Source organism: Prionailurus bengalensis, chromosome E4 (assembly GCF_016509475.1).
Source record: "Prionailurus bengalensis isolate Pbe53 chromosome E4, Fcat_Pben_1.1_paternal_pri, whole genome shotgun sequence".
In the NCBI taxonomy this organism is placed as follows: domain Eukaryota; kingdom Metazoa; phylum Chordata; class Mammalia; order Carnivora; family Felidae; genus Prionailurus; species Prionailurus bengalensis.
This window is the reverse complement of record NC_057360.1, coordinates 2,248,306-2,267,942: the sequence shown is the minus strand read 5'-3', so window position 1 is coordinate 2,267,942 and position 19,637 is coordinate 2,248,306. Positions and strand designations below refer to the sequence as shown.

The 19,637-nt window shown below is 57.6% G+C and overlaps 1 protein-coding gene across 2 annotated transcripts in view; it reads left to right on the top strand.

Moving 5' to 3' along the window:
* The window catches only part of PARP1 (poly(ADP-ribose) polymerase 1), a 38,939-nt gene that overhangs the window by 4,259 nt on the left and 15,043 nt on the right, over positions 1 to 19,637 (top strand). For both annotated transcript variants that reach the window (XM_043568929.1, XM_043568930.1), the window contains exons 2-9: positions 345 to 510; positions 8,361 to 8,476; positions 9,664 to 9,878; positions 12,124 to 12,223; positions 13,883 to 13,999; positions 14,420 to 14,596; positions 17,407 to 17,551; positions 18,166 to 18,306. In XM_043568929.1, the coding sequence (XP_043424864.1) occupies positions 345 to 510; positions 8,361 to 8,476; positions 9,664 to 9,878; positions 12,124 to 12,223; positions 13,883 to 13,999; positions 14,420 to 14,596; positions 17,407 to 17,551; positions 18,166 to 18,306 (1,177 nt within the window). The remainder of the gene's footprint in view (positions 1 to 344; positions 511 to 8,360; positions 8,477 to 9,663; positions 9,879 to 12,123; positions 12,224 to 13,882; positions 14,000 to 14,419; positions 14,597 to 17,406; positions 17,552 to 18,165; positions 18,307 to 19,637) is intronic.

The following is a 19,637-nucleotide window of genomic DNA, read 5'->3' as shown; positions in this document are numbered from 1 at the left end:
TTCCAACTGCAGAGGTGCTAGAAGAGCCCTTTCTGGGCCACACGGGCCCTTTGAGTCCAGGCCTGAGTGGGGTGGCAGCTGGCTTCCCCGGCAGGCACGGAGAGGTGGGGTCAGGTCGCAGAGCGGGGTCCCTCATCCAGAGAGTACAGCCTCAGCACCGAAAGGCAGCAGTCTTCCAGGCGGTTCGGGAGCACCTCCAGAGATGCCGCGTTTCCCACTTTGTGTGTGATGTGGAGAACGTGGCACGGCTGTCCTCCTTTTTAAGAACAGGAGCCTCGGCTGCTGAGGCCTGGGCGTCGGCGGGGTCGGCTGCTGGCTCACCTCCCTCTCTGCTTCTCTCCTAGTCGCCCATGTTCGATGGAAAAGTCCCCCACTGGTACCACTTCTCCTGCTTCTGGAAGGTCGGCCACTCCATCCGGCACCCTGACGTAGAGGTGGATGGGTTCTCCGAGCTCAGGTGGGACGACCAGCAGAAAGTCAAGAAGACCGCAGAGGCTGGAGGGGTGACAGGTGCGTACGGACCAGGAAGGCAGCGGGTCTGGTCCCCCAGCCCCAACTCAGGAGCTTCCCCGGGACCTTTTCTGAGAGAGGAAAGAATTGAGCCCTTTAGCTGCTCCCCACCCCACCCCCGCCCCCCCTCCTTTTCAGACGTGCGTGTGTGGAGAACAGGATGCCAGTGTGTTATTTCAGGGGCACTTTGGTGACTTGGGATTGTCCTGTGACGGGGTATTTAACTTTTCACGATGCTGGAAATGGAGCTTTTCTTTTTGGGGTGTGTGTGTGTGTGTGTTTAAGATTTTAAGTAATCTGTATATCCATCATGGGTCCCGAACCCACCCACAACCTCGAGGTCAAGAGTCACATGCTTGGCGACTGAGCCAGCCAGCCTCCCGGGAAAGGTAGCTTTTTCTTTTCTCGTTGCCATTTTGTTTCTCATCGGCCTTTTTTTTTAGCGCGGGTTTAGGTTTGCAGCAAAGTTACGCAGGGGTGCAGAGCGTTCCCGTTGACCTCTTGTGCCCGCGTGTTGGCCACAGCCTCTCCCTCTGTCTCCTCCAGAGTGGTGCTTCCGTTACAACTGGTGACCCTACGTTGACACCTCGCTATCACCCAAAGTCCATAGTCTACATCAAGAGCTCACTCACTGGTGATGTGCATTTTATGGGTCTGGACGGTGTACAGTTGGCCCTTAGCATGGGTTTGAACCGTGCAGGCCCACTTGTACGTGGATCTTTCTCGATACATTTAGTATGGTACCATAAACGTTTTTCCTTTTCCGTAACCGCTTCCTTTTTTTTTTTTTTTTTTTTTTTTTTTTTTTTTTTAAATTATTTTTGAGAGAGAACTCATGACCCGGGGAGGGGCAGAGAGAGATGGGGAGAGAGAATCCCAAGCAGGCTCCTCCCTGTCAGCCCCGGGCTTGAATTCAGGAGCCGTCACTATGAAATCACGACAGGAGCCGAAATCAAGAGTCGAATCTCAACCGACTGAGCTGCCCAGGCACCCCCTGTATGGTTTTCTTAATAACGTGCTCTCGTGTGTGGTTTACTTTATTGTGAGGACGGTATTTAATAGGCACAAATCCGCGGAAGACTAGGTGTTGATCAACTGTTGGCTAGGAGCAGTAGGCTGTTGGTAGTTACCTTTCGGGGAGAATCAAAAGTTACGGGTTTTCAGTGCACGAGGAGGTCCGCGCCCCAACTCCCGCGTTGTTCAAGTGTAAGTGTTGGAATCACACAGTATGTAGTCTTTTCAGGTTGGCCTCTTTCACTCTGAAACGTGCATTTCAGGGGTGCCTGGGTGGCTCAGTGGTTAAACGCCTGCCTTTGGCTCAGGTCGTGATCTCACGGTTCGTGGGTTCGATGCCCACCTTGGGCTCTGTGCTGACAGCTGGGAGCCCGGAGCCTGCTTCAGATTCTGTGTCTCCCTCTCTCTCTGCCCCGCCCCTGCTCGTGCTTTGTCCCTCTGTCTCAAAAACAAATAAACGTTTCAAAAAGAGAAAGAAAAGTATGTTTCAGGGGCACCTGGGTGGCCCAGTCGTTAAGCGTCAAGCGCTTGATTTTTGGCTCGTGTGCCCACGCGTGCGCACGCTTTCTCTAAGTAAACATTAAAAAAAATGTGCGTTTCAGATTCTGCCATGTCTCTTCATGGCTTGATAGCCCATTTCTTCTTAGCGCTGGATAATACTCTGTTGTCTGCACGGACCGTGGGTTGTCCGCTCGCCTGCACAAGGACATCTTGGTTGTTTCCAGGTTTGAGAAACCACAAAACCACTGTAAACGTCCACGTGCAGTTGTCTGTGCGGACGTGTCTTCAGCTCGTTTGGGTAAATAACCAGGGAGCGTGATTCCTGCATGATACGGTGAAAGTCTGTTTACTTTTGTAAGAAGCCAGCAAGCCCTCCCGGGGCGGCTGCAGCATTCTGCATGCCACCGGCAGCGAGGGGGTGACTCCTCCCCAGTCCTCAGGGGTGTCCCTGCTGTGGGTCAGGCCCGTTCTGATGGGTGCGGAGAGGGGTCCTGTTTTAATTTGCAGTCCCCTGGCTCCGTGACGCAGAGCATGTCATCCTGAGCTCCTTGCTATCTGCAGCTCTGCTCCCGTGAGGACGCTGGATATTTCCCCCTTTGTCATTTGTCCTGTGATCATTGGGTTTTAGAGTTCTTCGTAGATCCAGGAGAGCCGTCATCTGTCAGCGGTCTTCTGCAGACCTCTCGTCCCGGCTTGCCTTCTCTCATCCTCTTGACGTTGTCACAGGGCAGAAGTTTCCGGTTTTAGGAAGTCCGGCTAGTTAACGATTCTTTCTTTTCCGGGTCGTGTTATGGTGTTGCATGGGAACGCCATCGCCATGCCAAGGTCAGCTAGATTTCTCTCCCGTGTCCTGTGCTGGGACAGAACAATCCTGCCCTGATTCGTGTCTGTTCTCCGGGTACGTCTTTTACACTTCAGTCTGCGGTCCGTTTTAGGTTAAGTTTTGTAAAGGGTGCAGAGTGCCTGCATGGATTTTCGTGTGCTGCTGTCCGTTATTCCAGCACCACTCGTTGAAAATTCTTTTTTTGTTTGGTTTTGTGTTTTTTTATTTTGAGGTGGGGGAGGGGGAGGTGTGAGAGGGAGAGAGAGATCCAAGCAGGCTGTCGCTGACGGGGCAGGTGCGGGGCTTGAACTCATGAGCCGCGAGGTGATGACCTGAGCCGAAATCAAGAGCCAGACGCTTCAGCAACTGAGCCACCCAGGCGCCCTGAAGATTGGTTTTTCTCCCGTATGTCACCTTTGCCCCTTGGTCAGACATCAGTCGACGGCGGATGTGTTGCTGATCTGTGTGCTGCTCTGTTTAGCGGTCTGTCCTCCCAGCCCCACGCCGTCTCCGTGGCCGTAGCTGGACCCTAAGTCCTGAGGTCAGATGCTGTCTGTCCTCTGACTTTTTCACCTCCAGGATCGTGTGGGCCGTTCCGGGTCTTCCGCGTAAACTCGAGTCTGCTTGTTGATACCACAAACCTAACTTGCTTCAGACGCCTTTGAACCTGAAATCGTTTCCCATCACTTGTCGGAAGTCTCCCCCGACTGCGCTCTTCTGTCTCTGCTTTCCTAACCCGGCCCTTCTCCGTTGAACCCGGTCTTGTGACTCTGGGCCTCGGCGGACGCCGGCCACCTTCCTCTCCCCGCGCCGGTGCCGGGCTCTCCCGTCCTTCCCGCGCCGCAGCCCGTGTGTCTCCAGTTGGCACTGGTCTGCGGGAAGCTGGGAGGCCCGGGACCCGGCTCAGACTCCAGAATGAGAGTAACGGCAAGTTTACGTGATTTGGTAATAGGAAAGGGCACAGTAAGTTTGTTATAAATGTGTTTCGCTTGTGAAGTCATCAAGCCCCACGTTGGGCTCTGCTCTGACAGCACGGAGCCTGCTTGGGATTCTCTCTCAAAATAAACTTAAGAAAAACCAAAAAGACAAGCCTACAGTCTGACAAAACATCTTTAAAAAGGAGGAAAGAAAAGTTTCTGTTCAAATGTCGATTCATGTGTGTTAACGTTATTTCTTCCCTGCAGAAATGGGATTCTCCCCCAAGTGCATCCGTATTAAATGCTTAGTTTTGTGTGTGTGGTGACACACACACGGCATAATATCTACATCTTAGCGACCCGTAAGGGTCCGTTTCGGCAACGTCGGTATATTCACGCAGTGGTTCGGTCATCACCCCCCGTGGCCTCCAGAACTAATTTATCTTCCCAAACCGAAACTCCATACCCATCTGCAGCACCTGCCGTGTCCCCCCTCCCCCCCACAGCCTCTGGCAACCGCGGTTCTTTCTGTCTGAATTTGGCCACTCCGGTGCCTCGTGGGAGTGGAACCACACACTTGGCGTGTGTCCTCAGAGTCCACGTTGTAGCAGGGGTCAGAACTGCCCGCCTTTTTAAGGCCGCATCCGTACTGTGGACGGACCACGTTTTGTGAATCTGTTCACCCACCGATGGACATTTCGGTCGTTTTCACCCTTTGGCGGTCGTGACTCACGTTGAGGCAAACATCGGTGCACAAATACCTGTTCCAGACCCCGCTTGCTGTTCTCTCAGTACGTGCCCAGAAGCGGGTTTGCGGGGTCACACAGTAATTCTGTGTTAGATTTTTGTGTAACTGCCACACTGTCTTCCACACGGGCCGCGCGATTCTACAGCCTTGCCAGCAGCACACGGGTTTCCAATTTCCCGACACCCTCACCAGCACTTTGTTGTCCGGGGTTTTGTGTCTGTGTGTATGGTTTTTGTTTCTCCTGATCATCCTAAGGCATGAAGTGTTATCTCCTGCGGTTTTGATCTGCATTTTCCTAGTGATCAGTGATGACCTACGTTTTATTTATTTAAAAAAAAATTTTTTTAATGTTTATTCTCGAGAGAGAGAGAGAGAGCGCGCGTGCGAGTGGGGGAGGGCGGGGGGGGGGGCGGGTCACAGAGATTTCGAAGCAGGCTCCAGGCTCCGAGCGGTCAGCACAGAGCCAGTCACGGGCCTCGAACCCGTGAGATCATGACCTGAGCCGAAGTCGGACGCTTAACCGACTGAGCCACCCAGGCGTCCCTAATGACCTACATTTTATAATTCGGCATTTATTTTCCATGTTGAGAGTCATAAGGTTCCATCGTTATTTTGTGAAGGTGTGCGGTATTTGTTTATTGAAGGTTTGCTAAAGTTTGTGCACCGTTCAAGACCCTTGACACGTTGACGTCATGGCACCCTCACAGCAGCCCCGAGTCAGTTTTCATAGACGAGGCACTGAGAGGTGAGGTAACTGGGCTAAGGTCATGCCAAGAGTGCAAGAACCAGGTTCAAGTCCAGCCACGGGTTTTCAGCCGTCGCGCTGCATTGCGGATTGAGCCGCTGCGAGTTCTCGTACAGCCGGGGCACCTGTCCGGTTCTCTCATTCTGACAAGTGGGATTCCCGCTCGAAGCAGTGACCTGATCTGAGGCCCTGGACGCCCGCATCGCTTAGACACGTGCATTTGTGTGCCTGCCTCCACCTCCTCACCCTCGAGGATTTCATTGCTTTGTGCTCCTGGTAGGGGTGGGACACCTTGTCGTGCGTGTTTATCAGCAGTTTCGTTAACTTGGTGTCTGTGTCCTTGCCTCGTCTTTTAGGGCATTTTGTCTTTTTTTAAGTGAAACGGAATGTACTAATTCTTTATCAAGATCTTTTTAAGACAAAGATTTCCTTTTTTAGTTTATTTATTTTGAGAGAGAGCACGTCACGACTAGGGGAGGGGCAGAGAGGGCAAAGAGAATCCCAAGCAGGCTCCGGGCTGTCAGCCCAAAGCCCAATGTGGGGCTCAAACTCATGACCCGTAGGATCGTGACCTGAGCCAAAACCAAGAGCCAGATGCTTAACTGACTGCGCCCCCCCCCCAGGCGCCCCACAAAGATTTTTTTTAAGTACGCTCTACCCCTGACGTGGGGCTCGAACTCATGACCCTGTGATCAAGCCAGCTGGGTGCTCCTGGACGTTTCTCTTTGAAGCATATTTCTGTGTTTTGCCACATGGAAGCCTCATCCTGTTTGAAATGTCCTGTAGCCCTGTCTGCTCAGTCTCTGGTTTTGGTCTTATTCTTCACTTATTCACCTGGAATTTTTAAAATAATTTACATGCAGTTCAGGGAGTTTTGACAGATGCGTGCCCCTTGTAACATACACCCCATCGAGGTCGGGAACATTTCTGTTCCCCCAGAAAGTTCCCCTGTGCCCTCTCTCACCCTCCCCACCTGGGTAACCACTGCTCTGATCTCAGTCCCCACGGATGAAGTTTGTGTGACTTAGGATGTCCGAAGAAGGGGGAGAGAACGTGCTCCCAGAAGCCCCTTCCCCACAGCATGGCACCTGTGAGCCTCCTCGGGTTGGCCGTGTGGTCAGTTCGTGCCCCGGATTGCCCAGGGGTGCTCCCAGGAAGGAGCACCGTCTGTTCCGCATTCTTTTGTTGCGGGCTTTGGGCTGTTGCAGGTACGGCTGCCGTTAACATTTGTGTCCAGGTGTCTGTGTAACACAAGCTTCTGTTTCTCCGGGCGACGACCTGGGAGTGGAGCGGGGGTTCACTCAGTAGGTGTGGGCGACGGTCCTCCCGAGTTGGCCCCCCCTCCCCCCGCCCGAGGGATGTGAGCGTTTTGGCTCGTCCACGGCCTCGCCCACACTTGGCCCCATCATTCTCTGGGGTCTTAGCCACTGACGGGTGTATAGTGAGACCTTGTGGTTTTAACTCGCCTTTGTCTCTTTGCTGAGTTGTAAGAGTTCTTAGAATATTCTAGAGGCAGGTCCTTTATTAGATGGAAATAACACGTGAATACCTTTTTCCATTCTGGGGCCTGGCTTTTTGTTTAATCACTGACGTTTTATGAAGAGCAGTCGTTGATTTTCTTCTTTTTTGGTTTGTGCTTTTGCCTCCTGAGACACGTTTACCTGTTCACAGATCGCGAAGATAACTCCGTTAAGTTTCTTGGGAAATTCCGTAGCTCTAGCGTTCACACTTGGTTTCTTGATCCGTGCGAACCGAACGTTCGTGTCGGGTGTGAGGAAGGGGTGGTTTTGTGCGTGTTCCGTGTGGATACTGTTTTGTGCCCACGCCAGTTGTGAAAAGTCTTCTTTGTTAAAACCAGCTGGCTGCGTAACTGTAGGTCCGTCTGGACTCGGGCCCCTCGGCGGGGTGTCTTCATCCGCGGCCTCAATTCCTAGTTTCACGGGACGTCGTGAAATCGCAAAGTGAGTCCTGCAGCTTTGTCCTTTTTCAATACTGTGTTCACCTCTCTGGGTCCTTTGTAGTCCCTTACAAATTTTGTGGCAAACGGGTCGATTTCTTGCCCAAGGACACTTGCTAGGATTTTGAGTAGCATCACTTGGAATCTGTGGATCGAATTGGATTGACGTCCTGGTATATTAATAAATTGAGCCAGTCCGTAAACGTGAGGTATCTCTCCGTTTACTTGAGTCCTCGTTCATTTCGGCAGCCTCCTAATGCTTTCAGCGTAGAGGGTTTGGGTGTCTTGTAAATCCGTGTTTAAGCATTTTATGTGTTTAAATGCCACTTAAACAGACGCGTGGCTTACTTTTCTTCTCTAATAGGTTTATGTGTATTTAGAAACGTTTTATATACTGGCCTTCGGTTTTGCAAATTTGCTCAATCCACTTAATGGTAGGAGTCGTTTTTTTGTATATTCCCAAGGATATCGTGCACGTGCAATCACGTCACGTACAGGTAGAGGTGGCTTTACTGGTGCACCTTCTGGCTCTTTCTTTTGCGCGAACGCACTCGCTAGAGCCTCCGGTTCAATGCTGCTTAGACGTGGTGGGAGAAGACAGCCCGTCTTGTTCTCGGTCTTAGGAGAGAAACATCCAGTCTTGGAATTCCTCTTAAGGAAGAATCTGCCTTGGTCCCGCATCCCTGGCCGTTTATCCCCGAGACTTCTTACTGCGCGATGGCAGCTTGCCCCGTGACTCCGAAATGCCGCCTTCACTGTGTTTCTTACATGTCCTTGTGTCCTTCTGTGTCGAGAGACTCCCTTTAATCCCAGCACGTAATTCTGATAAACAGAAGTGTAACGGAAACCAGAAGGTGGGCCTGGAATTTAGCACGCCGTGTGGCTTTCCTGATAAGCGCGCAGGAAGCGCTTTGCCGCTTGCGGGAGGGCCCAGAGGCGCCAGGGCCGGGAGGTGAGCCGGCACCAGCCGGAGAGCCCGTCCGGGGAAGGGCTGCGTCTCTTGCCAGAAAAGCCGCTCTGTTCGCCAGCCGCCGCTGGAAGCAGACGTGGGTGGGGGGGCCGGTCGTCCCGCCCGAAGCCCGAGGTGGCCCGTGGACGAGGCCCCCCTGAGGCTGACGGGAGCGTGGCTGTGTTCCATCCTCCAGGCAAAGGCCAGGATGCAGGCGGCGGCAAGGCGGAGAAGACGCTGGCCGACTTCGCGGCAGAATACGCCAAGTCCAGCAGAAGCACGTGCAAGGGCTGCATGGAGAAGATCGAGAAGGTGGGCACCGGGGCTGGGGCCGCCCGGGTTCTGGCGTCGGCGTGGCGTGGGGCTCGAGGAAGTGTCGAGAAAGCGTGGGGTTCGGCGCAAGCTCGGCCCTGGCGGTCGGACGTGCCGCGGAGACCGCACGGGCGTGGGCTCGTAAGCCCGGCCCGCGCGGCCACGTGGCATTCCGGCTCGTGGGTTTATTGCCAGTCCCGCGGGCCCTTCCTGGGGACGGACACGGTCCGGGGTGGGCGGAATTGCTGGGAGGTGCTCCGAGGCCCGCTCTGCTCGCGTCTGCTCCGGGCCGGGAGGACGTTCTTGGCGTCAGCATGTCCTCCAGGGCCCGGGTGGGTGGGCAGGGAGACGGCCGGCGGGAGCTGGCCCCATTTGAGACGGGACTGCTGAGGGCGCCTGGGTGGCTCCGTCGGGTGAGCGCCTGACTTCGGCTCAGGTCGTGACCTAGCAGTTTGAAAGTTGGAGTCCTGCGTCGGGCTCTGTGCTGACAGCTGGAGCCTGGAGCCTGCTTCGGATTCTCTCTCTCTCTCTCTCTCTCTCTCTGTCTCTCTCTCTCTCCCTCCCTCTCTCTCTCTCTCTCTCTCTCCCTCCCTCCCTCTCTCTCTCTCCCTCTCTCTCTCTCCCTCTCACTCTCTCCCTCTCCCTCTCTCCCTCTCCCTCTCTCCCTCTCCCTCTCTCCCTCTCCCTCTCTCCCTCTCCCTCTCTCCCTCTCCCTCTCTCCCTCTCCCTCTCTCCCTCTCCCTCTCTCCCTCTCCCTCTCTCCCTCTCCCTCTCTCCCTCTCCCTCTCTCCCTCTCCCTCTCTCTCTCTCTCTCTCCCTCCCTCTCTCCCTCTCTCTCTCTCTCTCCCTCTCCCCTTCTCTTTCTCTCCGTCTCTCTCTCTCCCTCTCTCTCTCCCTCTCTTTCTCTCCCTCTCTCCCTCTCCCTCTCTCCTTCCCTCCCCCTTCTTTGCTCACACTTGTTTCCCTTCCTCTCTCAAAAATTAATAAACATTAAAAAAAATTTTTTTTAATAAATAAAAATAAAATGGGGCTGCCGAGGCTCGGGGTAACGCACAGTCCTCGGTGGCAGAAAGCATTCAGACCTCACAGCGCCCCTGGCGTGGACCCGAGGCCCCGCCGGCCCTCGTCACCCCAGGCCCCTGGGTCACCGTCCCTCTTCTTGGGGACGTGTGCGGTTTTTCCTGCAGGGCCAGATTCGCTTGTCCAAGAAGATGCTGGACCCGGAGAAGCCCCAGCTGGGCATGATCGACCGCTGGTACCACCCAGACTGCTTTGTCAAGAACAGGGAGGAGCTGGGCTTCCGGCCCGAGTTCAGTGCTGGCCAGCTGAAGGGCTTCGGCCTCCTCACCCCGGAGGATAAAGAGACCCTGAAGAAGCAGCTCCCGGGAGTGAAGAGTGAAGGGTGGGTGTGGGGCCGTGGGAGGCGCAGGGGAGGGGGGCTCGGGATGATGGGCGGGGGCAGAGGACACGGGACGTGCAGGGCGCGCCTCGCACGGGTCTGCTCCACAGACACCTGGGACCCTCTAGCCCTCCGCCCCCGCCCCGGCCCAAGAGAGGAAGGCTCTCCCGCCTAGGCCAGCCACCACGTTTCCTGTGACCCTCGCACGGCCCGCTCCCCGTCCCCGCGGCATCTGCGCCTGTGGACGTGGCCCAGCGTGTCTGGGTCTGATGATGGTGCCGGGAGGGGGGAGCAGATGGCACGTCCTGGTTCCGCGCCGGGAGCGGTGTGGGCTTCCCGTGGTGCCGGCGTCGGGACGGTAAGCCTGTCCCTGCCGACCCTGGTGGCGCTCGCCCTTGCCCGTTCCCTCTGCTGGTCCCTGGCCGTGGCTGTGAGGATGGGGGTGACCCTGACCTCCCGTCATCGAGCCGCTGTCCTGCGCCGTCTGGGGTCGTAACACACAAGTTCGTTGGGCAGCACATGCAGCCGTGGAGTGTGTGAGAAAGGTGGGAAATCGGGGGTCAGTAGTCCTCAGGACAGGGGCGCCTGGGGGGCTCGGTCACTTGAGCATCTGACTTCCGCTCGGGTCACGATCTCACAGTTCGTGGGTTCGAGCCCCGCGTCGGGCTCTGGGCTGACAGCTCGGAGCCTGGAGCCTGCTTCCGATTCTGGGTCTCCCTCCCTCTCTCTGCCCTCCCCCCTCTTATGCTCTGCCCTTCTCTCAAAAATAAACATTAAAAAAAAAAAAAGTTAGGGGCGCCTGGGTGGCGCAGTCGGTTAAGCGTCCGACTTCAGCCAGGTCACGATCTCGCGGTCCGTGAGTTCGAGCCCCGCGTCGGGCTCTGGGCTGATGGCTCAGAGCCTGGAGCCTGTTTCCGATTCTGTGTCTCCCTCTCTCTCTGCCCCTCCCCCGTTCATGCTCTGTCTCTCTCTGTCCCAAAAATAAATAAACGTTAAAAAAAAAAAAAAGTTAAAGGACAGAATATCCACCTTGAAAGCTTTCCTACTAAAAAAGTCTGGTACAGGGGCGCCTGGGTGGCTCAGTCAGTTAAGCGTCCGACTTCAGCCAGGTCACGATCTCGCGTTCCGTGGGTTCGAGCCCTGTGTCAGGCTCTGGGCTGATGGCTCAGAGCCTGGAGCCTGTTTCCGATTCTGTGTCTCCCTCTCTCTCTGCCCCTCCCCCGTTCATGCTCTGTCTCTCTCTGTCCCACAAATAAACGTTGAAAAAAAGTTTTTTTTAAAGAAAAAAAAAAAGTCTGGTACAGGGGCGCCTGGGTGGCTCGGTCAGTTAAGCGTTCGACTTTGGCTCAGGTCGTGATTTCATAGTTTGTGGGTTCGAGCTCCTCAGGTCACGATCTCCCAGTTCAGAGGTTCGAGCCCCGTGTCAGGGTGTGTGCTGACAGCTCAGAGCCTGGAGGCTGCTTCGGATTCTGTGTCTCCCTCTCTCTCTGCCCCGCCCCCACTCACACTCTGTCTCTCTCCCTCAAAAACGAACAAAACAAAAATTAAAGAAGTTCTCAGGACAGTGCAGCTCGTGGTGTGGGCAGGGATGCCAAGCTCACATTTACTCTGTATCGCCACCTGGCCTCGACCGAGCCCTTTTGGTTCATCAGGCACTGTGCTGGGCGGGGGGGGGAGGGGGGTCGTGTAGCCATCAGCACAGCCCCGGGAGTGGGTGGTATCCCCTGCTTCGTAGATGACAGAAAGTGCAAGGCTTTGAACTCAGGTCTGGGACAGCTGAAACTTAGCCACTGGGACTGCTCTGTTTTAGGGGGCTGATGGCGACCCCCTGTGCCTCCTTCAAGTCCGGTGACTGGTGACCAGCCACGATGGACCAGTTAGCGGTGCCGAGACCCCATTTGGGGTTTGAGTGGCAGTGCAGTCCCACCTCTGAGAACAACCTGATGGCCTTAGGAGCAGCCCTAAGGCTCAGCCCCTGGCACAAGACATCAGATGGGGCCTGAGCCCTGGGTCCTTTACCAGCTGTTCCCAGGCCCTGGGGTACTTGCAGCAGCAGAGTTCACCGTAAGGTGCATGAGGCCAGTTGCCAGTACCCCCCGGGCCTCCTGCGAGCGCCCGAGGGCAGTGAGTGAGCTGTGCTGTGATCGCGGCCGGCACGTGGCGTTACAGGGACGTGGAGGTCCCGCGTCCCCCGAGTTGCTGGGTTCCAGGGCTCTGATGGCTCTCCTTCGTCCCGTGTCTCTTTCAGAAAGAGGAAAGGCGACGAGGTGGATGGGATGGATGAAGTGGCCAAGAAGAAATCTAAAAAGGAAAAGGACAAAGATAGTAAGCTCGAGAAGGCCCTCAAGGTGAGCTCCGAGCCGGGCGCCCGCACTCATCATTCTCCATTCTCTTCCCTCGTTCCAGGGATGTGTGCGTCCCGCTTCACGAGACCGCCAGGATTCCGCCACCCCTCACAGTTGTTAACAGCACGGCTTCCCCCCGGGGTCTCTTCCCTCCCCGCGCGGGACACGGCGCTGTGCGCACTGGACCCGGGGCCGCTGGCGAACGTTGCGGGTCGAGCGCCCGGCCCGGACAAGTGGCTGGAAGAGACACTCGCTCCCTGGTTCTTGAATGAACACCTCTTGTGTACGAGAGGGGTAGAAGGCGTGCCGTGAAAGGGGCAGGAACCACCTGTTAACTCCGTAGCCGTTGGCAGATTTAGCTCTGTGTTGATTATGCGTGTGTTGAATCAGAGTAAAAATTATTGATGAGAAAATGCTGGGTGTTCGGGGAAACCAGGGGGAACTGTCAGTCCCGTTGTGGGAACGTGATTTCATGAGCTGTCCGCTCAGCTCTGCTCCGCGCGTTTTTCCGTCCTGCCGGTGCGAGAAAGATTAGAAGCGGCGTCTGATCTGGTTCCAGCCGCTTGATGAAAATCACCGGTTCGGTGCGATTGTCGATCGGTGAAACGATGTCTGTCGTGCGTGCATCCGGACGCGGTAGAGTTGGTTTTATTTCGCATTTGCCCCCGGTGGGTTTGGCGCTTTCTTGAGTGCAGTCAGAGGGAAATCCGAACGTTCCCCAGCAGCCCCAGCCTCCGCGTCCTGGGCCAAGGAGGTGACGCAGTTCCTGCTTCCTCTGATGACGCTCATGCCCTCGTGTCCGTGGCTGGAGACACCGTTCTGGTGGCGCAGGGAGGGCAGGGACGGGAAAGCTGAGAGCAGGCGCTGATGTGTGTGGGAACACTTTGCCGGTTGAATTAAAATCTTCCTCGCTTGGGGGGGCGCCTGGCTGGCTCGGGAGAGCATGTGATCTCGGGGTCGTGAGTTTGAGCCCCGCGTTGGATGGAGAGATTGCTTAAAGATAAAATCTTAAAAGGGGGGAGAAAAAGACAGTTAAAGTTCTCACTTGGTGCAGAGAGCGTCCCCGTGGGGCGGGAGGGGCCGGCATTTTCACCTCTGGTTTGCAGGGGTGCGGTCTGCGGCCAAGAGGTGAACAGTTTGCCCGTGGCCCTAGCAGGGAGGAGGCTCGCCCCGAGCGCCCTGATGTAGGTAGGCTGGTGCCATCCTGGGCAGGGTGGTGGTGAGGATAAGCGAGATGTGGAGCGTAGGCACTGCGTGAATACGGCCCCTGAGACTGAAAACTCCATCTCCCGAGCATAGGTCTGTTCTGTGCGATCCACTCGCCATCAAGGTGAGCGGGGGTGCTCGTCCCTACTCACCTCCGGGTGGGAGAACACCCACCCCCGTCGTCCCTGAGGCGTGAATGTCGAGGCGGGGGGTGAGCCTGCCGCGCCCCGGCTCTTCCCCAAGGGAGTCGGTCCACGGGGGGCTGGTTCCAGGGACGGCTCCGGGTAGAAGCTGGATTCTCGGAGCGGGGCCGGGGCACTCCCCTGTTGCTGACGCCCGCTTGGAGGCGCGGCTCCGCTGATGCGCCAGGATGCCGCCGAGACCGAGCAGGGTGGGGGCCCCCGGTTGGGTCTCTGGATGGAGCCGGTCGCTCAGCCGCCTGGCTGTCGTCCGCAGGCCCAGAACGAGCTGATCTGGAACATCAAGGACGAGCTAAAGAAAGCGTGTTCGACAAATGACTTAAAAGAGCTGCTCATCTTCAACAAGCAGCAAGTGCCCTCCGGGGAGTCGGCGGTGAGCTGCGCTCTGCTGAGTGACCTCGGGGCAGCGGGGGGGGGGGGGGGGGGGGGGGGGGGTGGCCACCGTCCACATGGCCACCGTTTCCAGGGCCGTGAAGACTTCTATACGTCACTCCGCATCTAGGGTTTTGGGGAGACTGGAGTGGCCGTGTGTCTGTCTGCCTTGTGCATTCACACCACACACTTTGGCCCAGGTGCCCGGGGCCTCCAGGTGTTGGGGGAGTGGAGCCGCTTCGTTCCCCTGGTTTCCCCGCTGGCCCTGGGGACGCCCTGGCCCTCCCTTTACTCCTCAGCCACCCAGGGGCGGGGACTGCGGCACGTCACGTGGACACAGCAGTCCGAGCTCCGCCGGGAGCCGGGGGGGGGGGGGGGGGGGGGGAGCCCTCCTCTCTGACCCGCTTCTTGCCGGCTTCAGATCTTGGACCGAGTGGCCGACGGCATGGTGTTCGGGGCCCTCCTTCCCTGCGAGGAATGCTCGGGCCAGCTGGTCTTCAAGAGCGACGCCTACTACTGTACCGGGGACGTCACTGCCTGGACCAAGTGTATGGTCAAGACACAGACACCCAGCCGGAAGGAGTGGGTGACTCCAAAGGTAAGGGGGGTGGTTCCAGGAGCTTAGCCAGAAAAACAGCCTCACCCCCGTCTGGGCTTGTCCACACCACACGTCCCCACGACTGGAGTACAGCGTTCCCCAGGCTCCCTCACGGCAAGGTCGTCCTCGCGGTCTGAACGCAAGATGGCATTGTCAGGTCCATACGTTTGCAGACTCCCAAGTCTTCTAACGGGAGGACAGTTCTGTCCGATAGTGTAAAACCCTCCTGCCAAGATACCTGCCGATGCGGTGCTGCCTCTTTGCTGGGCGCTGTTCTGGACACGGGGGGGGGGGGGGGGCGGGGGGGATGGCAGATGCGTGGACGAGAGTTCCTTTTCCCGAGGCCACGTTCTTGTCTTAGTGCTGGGGGGGGGGGGGGGGTTGGGTCCAGAGTTCAAGTATCTCCTCTCGGTCTTGGTTGGTTGTTTGTTTTAATGGAGCTGCATGTCCTCGATGCAAAAAACTCATCTGGGGCCCTCGGCTGGGACTCCCTATACCCGCAGACCCGCGCGAGCTGGCGCCCGGCCGCTGGGGCAGAGCAGTGGCGCCGCCTCTGCCGGGGACTGGGCTTCGAGCCAGGTCGGCTCATCTCGCTGCTGTGCGCACAGAGGCCCGTGGGTGGACTCCGGAACCGTCCCCCGCACCCACGGCCCCCCGAGCGCCGCTCGCCCCTCCCCTGCCGTGGTTACAGCCCCGCCCCGCCCCGCTCTGTCCTGTGTACTCGCTCTCGAGCGATTGCTCGAAATCAACTCTGACCTCATCGTTTCTTGCACCCTTAAAACCTTCCGGTGACTCCACAGGTCACGTGAAGCATTTTCCCGGTTTTTCTGAGTGTGCAAGTACCGCACACCCGCCTGTGGTCTTCGTGTTCCCTTCGCCGTCTTTGAGGAAACAATAAGGCCGTAAGGGCAGGAACTAGTTTGTGCTTTATATGCCAGTTGCGCGGCATTTGTGTATTTCTTTTAAGTTTATTTAATTCGGGAGAGACAGAGACCCCTTGAGTGGAGGAGGGGCAGAGAGAGAGAATCCCGGGCAGACTCCACACTGTCAGCACAGAGCCGCTGCGGGACCTGAACTTGGAGCCGTGAGGTCACGACCGGAGCCAAAATCCCGTGTCTTACTCTTAACTAAAAATCCAGTGTCTTACTCTTAACTAACGGAGGCGCCCCTCTGTCTCTATTTTTGGAGGGTTAGTTTTCGAAGCCACCTGCACGTGTAAGACGTGTTTTCAGGCCGACGGTACCTGCCGCCTGTGCGGAGTCACAGAGTCACGGAGCCGAGTGAGACCGCAGCCCGAGGGCCGCGGCCAGAGTCGAGGGCACCTCCGTAGCTCGGCCCTCCGGGGTTGCCCAGGACCCGCCTGGCTCCGTGGGCCTTCTGCGGCCTCTCCGCTGCCCTTGTCCCCCTCGAGTACCGTTCCCCCCGCCCCCGCACACACACGCGCTTCCACGAAGTCTTCAGCCCCCGGCAGTGGGGAACCGAGCACGCCACGTTCCCCGAGCCCCACAGCGCGCCGGCCACGAGGCTTTGCGTGCGCCCTGCTTTCTCGGCCCTGGCTGCCTAAGCGGGTCACTGCCTCCGAGGAGCCCGCCCTCCCAGAGCTCCTGTGTGGGTCACGTTGGCCTCGGTGGTAGAGCTCAGCTCCTGTGTTAAAGTTCCCCTTCAGGCATCTGGCCCAGTCAAGACCGACCTTCTTGCTCGGCGGGAGAAACGGTCTTTAGAACGTCGCTGTGAGACGTGGCATGCCGGGTGCCCAGTGTGTGGGAGGCGGTCTGCGTCCTCTCTTGTCCGCGGGCGTTCACTGAACCCGGGGGTAGCAGGGACGGGCCTTGAGCGAGTGACGCAGGAGCACGGCCGCTGTAAGTCGCCCGGGATGGAGACGGACCTTGCTTGGGACAGGATCCGTGGGGACACCGTCATCGGGCTCTCTGTGGCCACGGTCCCTTCTCTTGTTTTTTAGTATGTATTTTGAGAGAGTGCGCGGGGGAGGGGCACAGAGAGAGTCCCAAGCAGGCTCCGTACTGTCAGCTCGGTGCCCGACTCAGAGCTCGATACCGCGAACCGTGAGATTGATCATGACCTGAGCCAACGTCAAAAGTCCAATGCTCAACCCCCTGAGCCCCCCCTCCCCGGGTGCCCCGGCCTCGTTCCTTCCTAGGAAGGGAGAGGAATTGCCTGATTTCCTCTCGGGAAGTAATCTCTTTCCCAGTGTGGACAGTCCCCATAGGCTTTCCGTCGGGAGAGGGGCATGTGACCCTTGAGGGGCCACTTGAGGGTGAGGCTCCAGCAGTGGGCCCCCCCACCACATGGTCAGCTGACGGGGGAGGGGTTCGTGTTTCGTGTTTTATTTAAGGAAACCGCTTACGGCGTCCACGTGGCAGCTTTATCATCCACGTGGAAGCGCCAGAAACCAGTGCCATATTTGCCATAACTGTGTACTTCGTGCCGGAAGCCTCACGGCTCCTAGGTTGCTCCTTGCTGCGAGAGGGGGAAAAAAAATTGCTTTGTTTAGACGAACCGAATCCCCTTTGTTCTGTCGGGTGGTTGTTTCAACGTTTATTTATTTTTGGGACAGAGAGAGACAGAGCATGAACGGGGGAGGGGCAGAGAGAGAGGGAGACACAGAATCGGAAACAGGCTCCAGGCTCCGAGCCATCAGCCCAGAGCCTGACGCGGGGCTCGAACTCCCGGACCGCGAGATCGTGACCTGGCTGAAGTTGGACGCTTAACCGACTGCGCCACCCAGGCGCCCGTCGGGTGGTTGTTTCAAGGGAGAACCGGTTTCTTAGCTGAACCTTACGTGATTTCAGGAATTCCGAGAAATCTCTTATCTCAAAAAACTGAAGATCAAAAAACAGGACCGAATATTTCCACCCGAGACCGGAGCCCCGGCACCGGCACCCCCACCCTCTGCGGCCTCGGCGCCCACTGGCGTGAACAGCTCCGCCCCGTCAGGTACAGCCGGGGCAGCCTCGGGGAGGGTCCCCGGGTCCCCTGGGTACCGTGCCGGCCTGCTCCCCTTCGCCCAAGGGGGACGCTCGGGAGGGGCACCCTAGGGAGGGCCGGGCCAGCACCGCCTTGCACAACCACCCCAACCCTGTTGGGGCTTCCCGTTCTGGGGTCCGTGCCGGATACCCGAAGCGTGGGAGGGTTACTTCCCTCGGTGTCGCGCGGGCCGAGCTTTGAGTGACCATCCTTGACGGGGCTGCTTCGTCCCATGGGGTTAGTGAGTGTCGTGTAAGAAGCTGCGGTTTCAGACATGAGGTGGGAAAAGCAGAAAAGTAGTTGGGGGCCCACGTGGTCCCACCGCCAGCCTCCTGGGCCCTTGTCCCCGCACAGCCTCGCCAGTCTGCCCGGGGGGGGGGGGGGGGGGTGCCAGTGTCCTGTGGCTGCCCCCCTTGCCTTGTGTTCTATCCTCTGCTTCCCTGCCGGCCCTGGGCCTCTGCCTTCATGGACTCTGCCCTTGGGGGATGCTGACCAGAGGGGAGCCCGGGCTGTCCTGTCCCGTCCCCCCCGTCCCCCCGTCCCCCCCCTGGGACCTTGCCGCCTGACGACAGCATCCCTTCCAGATAAGCCGCTGTCCAACATGAAGATCTTGACTCTGGGGAAGCTGTCCCGGAACAAGGATGAGATGAAGGCCATGATCGAGAAACTCGGGGGAAAGCTGACGGGCACGGCCAGCAAGGCATCCCTGTGCATCAGCACCAAAAGTGAGTTCGATCCTGATGTGGGACGGGTGTGCACGCACCTCCTGAGGCTTTGGGAACGGTGGTGAGGTGGCGCGGGGAGCAGGGAGGGGTGAGGTGCAGGGCCGCATGGGGCACTCCGAGTTGGCTCTTTTTGCTCAGCACTGTTGTCGAGGTGCTTTGTGGAGGGAAGCCAGCCTGGGTACTTGGCGAAGCTGGCATGGGGTCATGTGCATGTTTGCGGGCCTTCTGTCCCGGCCGTGGGCTGCCGGCTGCTCTTTGCCGGCCTGGGACCCTCCCCTGGGGGACTCTGATGGCCTCGGTGCAGCCCCGGCCGCTGTCAGCTCCTAGTAATGACCGCTCAGATAGGCTCGGATTTGAGAGCGAGGCTGGGACGGCGCTGAACGACGGGGGCTGCCCCTCGAGAGCAGGAGAGGTTCTCGTCCGTCCACCGGCTGGAAGCCCGGGGAAATGGGGTGTCCTGAGTGAAAGAACGAGGTAAAGGCTCGGAAGTCTCGACGAAAGGGAGGCGAGCAATTCGCCTGGTCAGCGGTTCAAGATTAGGGTCTAAGGTGCTCGCTGAACTGGGAGAAGAGTGGGTGAAGAAGGGATAACGCTCGAAAGTACTGAACGGAAGTCACCGAACTGCAGGAGGCCATATCTGAACAGAAAGGTAGCTCGCGGGCTCGACGTCTGAGTCCGTGAAGCAGACAGGACCGTGGAGCTCAGAGCGGCGGAAAGAAAGGAAAACCAGGAAAGATGGCGTGAGGGACGGCAGAGTGGCATCAGAGGGACTCAGTGCACATTAGAGGCTCCCAGAAGGAGACCGAGAGAAAGGGACAGAGATCTTTTTGTGAGTAGGCTTCTTGCCCAGCGCGGAGCCCAGTGTGGGGCTTGGATTCGAGAGCCGGATGCGTAACTGGCTAATTCGCCCAGATGCCCCGAAAGAGGGGGAAATCTTTCTCGAAGGAATAATGGCTGAAAACTTCTCCGATCAGGGGAAGGAAACCGACATCCAGACCAGAGGGTCCAGAGACGAATCCAGAGAGACCCACACCGAGACTCATTCTAGTTAACGTGGCAGAAGTTAAAGACAGGATGCTAGAAGCTTCCAGAGAGAGCATTTGGTGTGCAGGGGAGCCCCGTGGGATCCTCAGCTCCTACCTAGGGCAGTACAGACGCACGGGTTCCCTGTCGAAACCCGAGGGGTGTTTTTCGCAGAAATGGAGCAGATGGTCCTAAAATTTGTGTGGAACCACCAAGGACCCCAGAGAGCCAGAGCAGTCTTGAGAGAAGGACGAAACTGGAGGCATCGCGCTCCTCGCTTTCCGGCTGTCCCGCGTGGTACGGAGCTG